Source organism: Argentina silus, assembly GCF_951799395.1.
Source record: "Argentina silus genome assembly, chromosome: 2".
In the NCBI taxonomy this organism is placed as follows: Eukaryota; Metazoa; Chordata; class Actinopteri; order Argentiniformes; family Argentinidae; genus Argentina; species Argentina silus.
Window position 1 is genome coordinate 34,396,179 of NC_139656.1, and position 10,547 is coordinate 34,406,725.

The following is a 10,547-nucleotide window of genomic DNA, read 5'->3' on the forward strand; positions in this document are numbered from 1 at the left end:
GCTGCTGGCTCTGGGCCTGGGGACACAGAGGGAGGATGGTCACACACACACACACACACACACACACACACACACACACACACACACACACACACACACACACACACACACACACACAGACACACCTCTGTCTTAATGTTGCACTGTGCTATCCAGTGTTGTCAGGGTGTGTGGAGTGGTTTTAACTATGGTTGTCCTGGTGATGAGAAAGTTTATTAAAGTGAGTGGAATGATATGACAGGCCACTCACACACACACACACACACACACACACACACACACACACACACACACACACACACACCCTCCAGCCAGCCCGAGTTAACACCCTCACACACACACACACACACACACATACCCGTCACACACACACACCTCCGTCACACACAGACACACACACAGACACACACACACACACACCCACCCTGCGGCCAGGCCTAGTTAACACATGGTTATCACACTAAAGGTCAGAACACACTGACACGTCAGTCTCACACCTCCCATTACTCACGCTGTTACATCACTCTCTCTCTCTCTCACACACACACGCACGCACGCACGCATACACCCATGCACACTCACACACGCACACACACACATACACCCATGCACACTCACTTTCTGCTGTTGTTAGTAAAAAGTGTTCTCGTGTTAGATTCATATACAGGAGAGCGTTCTAGTGTTATATTCATGTCCAGGGTAGAGGAGAGCGTTCTAGTGTTATATTCATATACAGGAGGGCGTTCTAGTGTTATATTCATATACAGGAGAGCGTTCTAGTGTTATATTCATATACAGGAGAGCGTTCTAGTGTTATATTCATATCCAGGGTAGAGGAGAGCGTTCTTGTGTTGATATCCAGGGTAGAAGAGGCGGTCCTACCTACCTTGTACTCGTCGATCCAGGACAGGAGGCCGTTGAAGGTGAAACTGGCCCAGTTCCCTGCATAGTAGTTCCTCCTGCACCATCCACAATGGAACAAATGGGATCAAACACACACACACCTCCGTCTCTCTCTCTTTCACACACACACACACACACACACACACACACACATCTCCGTCTCTCTCACACACAAACACACCTCCGTCTCACACACACAAACCTTCGTGACACACACACACACACACCTCCGTCTCACACACACACCTCTGTCACACAAACACACACACCTCCGTCACAAACACACACACACACAATCAGACTGACCTGTCGACATGTAAGACCCTCTGTCCGACGCGGGAGCAGGCAGCAGCGATGACAGACTCAGAGAGGCCTGGAGACACACACACACACACACACACACACACACACACGCTGTCAGGACCATTGTGAGAACACACAGAAGGCCAGGGAGCCCACGGCTGAGCCTCTCGCTGAAGGAGGCGGTTGATTCAATCAGAGAAATGCTCGTTCCCCTGGCAGGCCCCCCCCCCTCTCCTCTGTACGGGGGCCTGCTGGATGTGACGGTGATGAGTGTTTCTCTGAGTGGATTATAAGACCTCACCGCCGGCCTCTGCCGTGATCAGGACCGACACGGCCAGAACGGACCTCCTCCTCAGCCTGTTCACCACCACAGTGCAGCTGACAGACACAGGACAAAGATCACACACTCACAATGGTCTGGATGGGCCAATACCATGATGAGGTGGATTTCAATAGGATTGGCTCCGGGCTGCTGGAGGGGATTCTACTGGGGGGGTGGACGTGCTCTGGGGGAGGAGGAGGGGGGGGGATGGAGAGGTGAGGGAGGGGTAAGAGAGATATAGGGGGAGAGGGAGGGAGAGAGAGAGAGAGGTAGCAAGAGAGATTGAGAAGCATAGGAGAGATTGATTGAGAGAGAGAGGTAGAGAGAGATTGAAAGAGAGAGGTAGAGAGAGATTGAGAGAGGAGAGAGGTAGAGAGAGATTGAAAGAGAGAGGTAGAGAGAGATTGAGAGAGGAGAGAGGTAGAGAGAGATTGAAAGAGAGAGGTAGAGAGAGAGAGAGAGAGAGAGATTGAGAGAGGAGAGGTAGAGAGAGATTGAGAGAGGAGAGAGGTAGAGAGAGATTGAGAGAGGAGAGAGGTAGAGAGAGATTGAGAGAGGAGAGAGGTAGAGAGATTGAAAGAGAGAGGTAGAGAGAGAGAGAGAGAGATTGAGAGGCAGAACCACAGACAGAGCAGAGCGTACAGAACAACTCCATTAAGCCTTCGATGGTGTCCTCGTCCCTCCCATCCCTCTTCCTCCTCATCTGGCCTTGCCCTGCCAGCAGCCCTCTCACACACACACACACACACACAGCCATCACACGTATACACACACTCACAAGCCCAGCCATCTCTCTCACACACACACACACACACACACACACACACACACACAGCCATCACACATATACACACACACTCACAGGCCCAGCCATCTCTCTCACACACACACACACACACACACACAGCCATCACACACACAATGGGGAAGTGATTTATTTCCACATATATATATACTGCCACATCCACCCATCCCTGTGTGTCATCGAGGGCATCTCCAACACAAATAGGCCACCAGTGCTCCACATCGGCTGCTCTGGTCTGGCTGTATACTGCTGTTCTCTACCAGTGCTCCACATCGGCTGCTCTGGTCTGGCTGTATGCTGCTGTTCTCTACCAGTGCTCCACATCGGCTGCTCTGGTCTGGTCTGGTCTGGTCTGGCTGTATGCTGCTGTTCTCTACTGCTAGTACGGCTATCTAGGCTACAGCTAGGCTGCTAGTACGGCTATCTAGGCTACAGCTAGGCTGCTAGTACGGCTATCTAGGCTACAGCTAGGCTGCTAGTACGGCTATCTAGGCTACAGCTAGGCTGCTAGTACGGCTATCTAGGCTACAGCTAGGCTGCTAGTACGGCTATCTAGGCTACAGCTAGGCTACAGCTAGTACGACCAGGCCTCAGTGACGCCTCCCCATAGAATGACAACTCACACTGGACAACTGTTACTGTATATCTGTGGTTGGACTGGTCTGGTTGGACTGGTCTGTACTGGTTGGACTGGTCTGTACAGGCTGGACTGGCCTGTACTGGTTGGACTGGTGTGTACTGGTTGGACTGGTGTGTACTGGTTGGACTGGCCTGTACTGGTTGGACTGGTGTGTATTGGTTGGACTGGTCTGTACAGGCTGGACTGGTCTGTACTGGTTGGACTGGTGTGTACTGGTTGGACTGGTGTGTACTGGTTGGACTGGTGTGGTCTGGTCTGGTCTGTACTGGCCGGACTGGTCTGTACTGGTCTGACTGGTTGAACTGGTGTGCAACTGGGATGAGAGTGGACACCACCCCCTACTGCACCACACACTCCATGTCTATTAACAACTGGACGGAGGAAGTGTGCGTGTGTGTGTGTGTGCGTGCGTGCGTGCGTGCATGTATGTATGTATGTGTGCGTGCGTGCGTGTGTGTGTGTGTGTGTATGTATGTATGTATGTGTGCGTGTGTATATGTGTGTGTGTGCGGTCGTACATCTCAACCCCGAGGCAATTCTTAAAGATGTTTTTAAAAAGTGTAAATAACCAACAATGTCATATTTTTAATGCCATCTATCGGGCAGCGTATTGATTTTGTCCACATCATGTTTGCTAAAGACAAACATTACCTGCCATAAAGCTGCAGTGAGGCCTCCAACGTGCCTGACCATAAATAATAGATGGACCCGTCAAGACTTTGATGAGCAGGCACAGCCCAGAATGCTTTCAGCAGGAATTGTATGAAATCATAAATCACTCTTCATTTCACAGAACATTCCAGAATGGGTTCTATCTCTACACCTTCAGAGTCATTTTAGCTGTTATTTATAGTGTGGCTGAAAGAGAGAGAGAGAGAGGGAGAGGGGGAGAGAGGGAGAGAGAGGGGGGGAGAGAGAGAGAGAGAGGGGTGGAGGACAGAAGAGAGAGAGACGAGGGAGAGAGAGAGAGAGAGGGGGGGGGGGGGGGTAGAGAGAGAGAGAGCAGGCCTCAGCAGAAGAGAGGATGGAAATGGGAAGGCACTTCCATTACCCCCCCTCCACCCCTCCCCCCCCTCCATCGCACCCCCACCCAGCTTAGTCACAGCAGGACAACAGGATCTTACCCAGTTCAGCCTCTCTCTCTCCCCCTCTCTCCCCCCTCTCTTTCTCTCCAACAAACAGCCCACAACACAGACCCGTGAACGAGACTAATAGACTACTATATAAAACCAATAAACTACCCTCACTATTACAGCCGCTCCCTGTTTACATGTTCTTATGGACCGTGACCAATCAGCAAGCAGCTCGGTGTCCGTGACTCCAGCAGTCCTGCTCAGATGGACAGTTACCGCAACAGTAGCAGCTAGCTAGCTAGCTAGTCCTTGGTCTTCTACAGGCCTGACTAGCAGCTAGTCTAGATGGTTGATTAGCTCCTGGTCTTCTATAGGCCTGACTAGCAGCTAGTCTAGATGGTTGATTAGCTCCTGGTCTTCTATAGGCCTGACTAGCAGCTAGTCTAGATGGTTGATTAGCTCCTGGTCTTCTATAGGCCTGACTAGCAGCTAGTCTAGATGGTTGATTAGCTCCTGGTCTTCTACAGGCCTGACTAGCAGCTAGTCTAGATGGTTGATTAGCTCCTGGTCTTCCATAGATCCAGTATTAAGATTCTATCTGTCTGTCCCAGGAACAATGGTGGTGTGACTCCACACAGCGGCTAGTGGCTAGCCAGTCCCTGGTACAGTAGTACCAGTACCTACTGCTGTTGCTTGTCCAGACCGGGTTTTTGAACCATTTTAATTTAACCCTTATTTCACCAGGTCGTCTGACTGAGAACACACGCCCACTCTTCCGATAATTGCCATGGGGTCTTTAACGAGTCAGGAACGACAAGGGGAGGCGTGGCAGGGGGGAGACCAGGCCGAGATACGGCCCTGAGCACCACTCCTTCCATTTCCAGTAAACACAACCTCTTCCAAACATTGGAGGCCATTTCCAAGCATTTCTCAGTCATAACAAAGGATCCCATTATCCTGGGTAGAACTAGAATCCCATTCCATTGAGAACGCAGACAGATGTCACAGAGTCCCGGGGCGTCCAGCAGGAGCCACCCAGGCATACCCAGGGCTGCCCTCCCCTGTGCCCCCGCGGGCCACCCCCTGGTGGGCGTCAGGTGGGTCTCTGAACGGGGGCTGACGGGGTGCAACCAACAGGAACCCAGTTCGTCTCTCTCACACACACACACACACATGCACACACACACACACACACACACACACACACAGGTGAAGATCCAGCAGATGGAGACAGTGTGTCATTAGAGTGCCACTATATTCATAAACAACTGTTCCTTGTCCCCATCCACACTATACCTCTCTCTCTCACACACACACACTCACACACACACACACACAGCTACCAGAGGCTAGGGGACCAGGACAACACGCTTGTCTGACCACCCCTGACACACACACCCACCCACCCCTGCCTGCCTGCCTGAGCAGTCATAGAGTGAGTCACCAGACCAGTGACTGTGACCTGCAGTCTGTGGACCAGCTGGCATCACTCCTCACTCCAGAACCACCAGAAGCGGGCCGCAGATGTGCATGGCATCCATCATGGAGAAGGATAGCTATAGGTCGCTGAGCTGTCATTGCTGGACCTGCTCCTCCTACCCACTGCCGCCAAGGGTTCTGTGTTTACCACCAGGTGTGTGTGTGTGTGTGTGTCTGTCTGTCTGTCTGTGTATGTGAGAGAGAGAGAGGGAGAGAGAGTGTGTGTGTGTGTGTGTGTGAGAGAGAGAGAGAGAGAGAGAGAGAGAGAGAGTCTTTATTTCTGATCATAATGTTACATACAATCTGTGATCAAAATTACAGACTGTTCTGTATCCCTTCAGACTATTCTGTATCCCTTCAGACTGTTCTGTATCCCTTCAGACTGTTCTGTATCCCTTCAGACTATTCTGTATCTCTGAAAACCCTCTGATAGAATATAATATAATCCAATAACAGCATTTTACACACATCCATTCCACCGACAGCAAGCTGACAGAGTTAGAGCCTAGATGTGAATACCAGGGAGGGTCTGAAGAGGAGCAGCCTCGGCTCCCTCTTACAGGACAGGGAGGACAGACATCCCAGACGAGATCTATGTCCTAATGTCGAACTTGTGGCCATAATGTGGGTGAGACAGGACGGTCATGTCGCTCGGCAGGTTGATCGTGTGTCAGACAGTCCTGAGGACGGGGATGACGCTGGCACGGCGAGCTAGCTGGTTAGCTGGCTAGCCACGTCCGTATCGTAAGGAGAGCTTCAATCACAAGCTAGAAAGTAGCTCCATCCTTCAACGGCTGTGAACATGAACCACAATAACACCTTTTGCATCGGATAATTGATGAATAAAGAGACGGGATGTTGTCCTGACTAACCCCATCTGGTCATATAGAGCCATCGCTGGCTAGCCAGTGCTAACGTCGACGAGCTAAACAGGGTGTCGATTAGTGCCCGACCGTCTTTCACAGTAATATTCATAACTCCACATGTTCAAAAACACACACAAAGTGATCGAAGGGCATTGAAAGGGAACAGAGCGACAGCCTCGTACCTGTCCCGAGTATAACAACATCGAAGTCGGATGGCAGGTTGTCCGCAGCCATGTTGAGCAATGAACACACGAAGTCATGTGACAGCGAGCAAGACGTGCTTCTGACGCGCACGCGCACACACACGCACGCAATAAGCAATACACACACACACACACACACACACACACACACACACACATTTGTATGTCATGATATCACATTCTTAGAAAACAATTCTATCATGACAGTTTTTTCCAATCGTTTAAACACGTTTCCTGAAACTAGAGCTCAATTTCTCCAAACTCTAAACACAAACCTGCAAAGAGTTCACCATTTTGTCAAAACTCTCTTCTTTCTTTTTAAAACTGATTATTTCCACCAAAACGATACACACAGCTATCATATGAATATCTGTTACAGAGCATCAATTAAACACTGGTGTGATCAATCTAAAACACTAACATCAAAATACTGTTCATATATGTTTTGGCTTCATGAGGCCATGTTACATATTCAAATGTATAAAAGTGTGTAGAAATTGTTTCCTTTTTCCTTTTTTAATTTAATTTAATTTTTTGTCGCAAAATAGGTTACAATTTTATGGTACATACAGTATAAAGACTGTTGCCATATGGTAATACAATACTGTGAATATATCATATAAATATTGCTTTTACACAATCATTGTGTCAGAATAGGAAACAATGCAATGTGTCTGTCCAATGAGCTCCAGCTGGGCTGAACTCACAACCAGCCTCCCAGAGTCACACTGTGAACTTACAGCTGATGCTGCAACATTAGAGCACAAATGTTACCTATTTTGGCAAAACTCACAGTATTTGAACTGATAAGTAAAATGAAAAACACTACAGTAAGACAATGTTTAGGCCGTCTCTCCGGGGATGTAATGATGAAATCAGTGCACAAATACAAAAAGGTAACAAAGCAAATATTTATTTGTTACTGTAATATAGTAAAATGTTCAGCTGACTGAACTGACTGGAAAAAAAAAATAGTTTTTCATAGGCCCACAAAAAATAAAAATATAAAATGTGGTGAAACAGATCAACATGTAAATCAGTCTGCATCCCGCCCCCGGTCCTGATCAGGCCAGAGGACCTCATCTACATCGCCTGCGGTGTTCTCCCTGGCCAAGCAACGGGGGAAGAAGTGTCTGTGAAAAGTATATACAGTATAAGCTACATATTTCATAAATGTAAGATAAAACAACATTAACTATACATTTCTCTCAGCCCTGTGGATATGCATAGAAACCCTAAAGTTCCATGACTGTAATGACTGTAGAGAGTAGAAGACTAGGGAAGTGGTAACTTACCTCTTCTCATCTCTGAATGCTGGATAACTGAGGATAACTGAGGATAACTGAGGCCTCCGTGAAGCGGCTCAGATTCGTCTGGACTCGCTGCCCAGCTTCAGTCACTGTTAGGCCATGATTGAGTACATGGTCAACCAAAGTTGAGAGGATTTCATTAGACATATTGGCTCGCCCTTCTCCTTCCTCCTCCTCCTCCTCCTCCTCCTCCCCTTCCTCCTCCTCCTCCTCCTCCTCCTCCTCCTCCTCCTCCTCCCCTTCCTCCTCCTCCTCGTTCTCCAGCACAGTCGAGGTCACCTGAGGCCTCTTTTTCTGCTCTGACACCTGATTGAAGTGTTTTGCCAGTTGGGTTTGAGCAGGTGAGAAGTGAGTGAGACCAGTTGGTCATGAGGGTGTTTCATGTCATGAGGGTGTGGTATTTGGAAGGCCAGTGTTTTCCAGGTGAACAAAGTGTGCTAAATGATGTGATTTGTGCTTAGAGTTTTGCAAAAATGTGATTTAGAATTTCTATTTGAGTGAAAACAATGGAATGGTGCTCAGAGTTTAGCAGTCTGGAGACTTGTTGTTGATACAAGTTTTCAGACGTGTGCATAGTTCAATTTTTTGTGTGTGTACAATGGAGAAAAACTGTAAAGTCTCACTCCAGTCGTAATTCCTATGTGTAATCATTCCTAAGCATCAAATAAACCAAAGTACACGTTTGTTTTTAAAGGTGCAATCTGTAATTCAAAGAACAACAAAAGGATGGGGTGAGACAGCTCATTCGTTAGACGCATTTATGAGTCAGACTCTTCAACAATCAATGGCTGTATATAATTAATTTAAAAAGTCCAAACATGGCCGTGCAAATTACAGATTGCCCCTTGAATATGTTTTATAATTTATTTTCCCGAGCTTGTGTTTTTCTCAGTCTGTGTGTGTTTACATTAAACATTAATATTCATGTTCCACAGCCCTGCTTGGGTGACAGGAAGGGTCACAATATAAACAACAGGAAAATGAGAATTTAGACTAGAGAGGGCTTCTAAGGGACTGTGTGTGTGTGTGTGTGTGTGTGTGTGTTTTGTGTGTGTGCGTGTGTGTGCGTGTGTGTGTGTGTCTGTGTGTGCGTGCGTGCGTGTGTGTGTGTGTGTCTGTCATCTAAAATTCCAGCTCCGGAACATGTCAAATAGGCCAACCAGAGCATATCCACACACACACACACACACACACACACACACACACACACACGTGTATTGCAGAGCTCCCTTGAAGAAGAGACTCTGGTCTCAATGTGACTCCCTGTTAAAGTAAAGGTTCAATTAAAAAAGCGTCCAATGTCAATGTCTGCAGTAAAACCATGTGAGCGCTGCTGATTGGTGGAGTGCTGGGAGGCTGTAACGGTAATGAAGGATCAGGTGTTGTCTCTGATACCTGCCATGCATTATTGCATTATAACAACTGGCTTATTATGGAAGGTTAACACACCTGTAAATTAAATACACAGGCTGTGTTTCAATGTCCACATGGGCGTACCACTTAGTATGCATGGCTGGTGCCCTGCATTATGCTATGGAGGATGTGTGTGCGTGCGTGTGTGTGTGTGTGTGTGTGTGTGTGTGTGTGTGTGTGTGTGTGTGGCAGTTGGCACATAGCCAGAGTCTATACTCCAGAACATTGTTGTTCAGAAGAGCACAGAGTGTTTCTGTTCGCCCAAGTCGTCTGGAGGAGGAGAGGTTCTGGGGCAACAGAAACACCTGGCATCTCCAGCTAGTTAAGAGCTGAGGACGAGATAGTCGGATCAGTAGGATTAATTAACATGCGCCTTTCATGCTGTAAATGGACTCATAAAAGCCCTCCACATCTGAAAGGGACCGGGCTTGAGGATAGTTTCAAACGCTCCGTTTAATTCTACCGGATAAAAAACATCATCATCATCTCTGAATCATTATTTCATTCAAGTGAGGCATGTTTTTTGTTTTTTGTTTTTTGTTTTTTAATATTGATGTTTTCATTGCGCTAAGCGCTCTCATGTTAATGAGATTGGAGTGTCCCAGACCACTTCAGATACGGTTCTGAAGTACCGGGTTTGGACTCGGGGCAGCAGCTCCTGTCAGTGGGGGGGGGGGGGGCATGATGTGGAAGTTCTGTAGAAACGTCCTTAAACCTCTGCTGGGTTCCATACCTGCTGTTACGTGTGAGGCTAATAAGCCTGGTTCAAAGATTCCATAATCACCTAACATTTGTAATGACGCATTAATGTGCATCTGCTTTTTGAGAATAAACAGATTAAACATGGTAGAGTCTCCTAACAAGATTGAACTGTATTATTTCCCTTTGAGAAATGAGAGCACATTTGGTTCTGCATGCTAATGAGCACAGAGAGGAACAGAGAGGAACTGTTTGACAATATCAGGACTGAAGGAAACGTAACACTAGTGAAGTAACTAGTCAAGGAAGCAACTGTCAAATATCAGATCCATTTTCCTGTTGCTGTTTGAAGAGATATGATGAGCATACAAATACTGTAGCTAGGACGTGGCCAAGCGCAGAGTTTATACTGAATACTGTTACTAGGGAATACTAATACTGTTACTATGAATACTAATACTGTTACTGTGGAATACTAATACTGTTACTGTGGAATACTAATACTGTTATTATGAATACTAATACTGTTAC

At 47.5% G+C, this 10,547-nt stretch overlaps 1 protein-coding gene across 1 annotated transcript in view; it reads right to left on the bottom strand.

The window, feature by feature from the left end:
• Window positions 1-6,626, bottom strand: part of chm (CHM Rab escort protein) — a gene marked incomplete at its 3' end in the record, with an annotated part of 26,932 nt that extends 20,306 nt beyond the window's left edge. The window contains exons 1-4 of the mRNA XM_083665350.1: window positions 6,574-6,626; window positions 1,210-1,276; window positions 887-959; window positions 1-16 (exon numbers count right to left, since the gene is read on the bottom strand). The exon at window positions 1-16 is cut by the window's left edge and continues 115 nt beyond it. Coding sequence (XP_083521476.1) covers window positions 1-16; window positions 887-959; window positions 1,210-1,276; window positions 6,574-6,625 — 208 coding nt within the window. The 5' untranslated portion in view covers window position 6,626. The remainder of the gene's footprint in view (window positions 17-886; window positions 960-1,209; window positions 1,277-6,573) is intronic.
• Window positions 6,627-10,547: the final 3,921 nt, after the last annotated feature.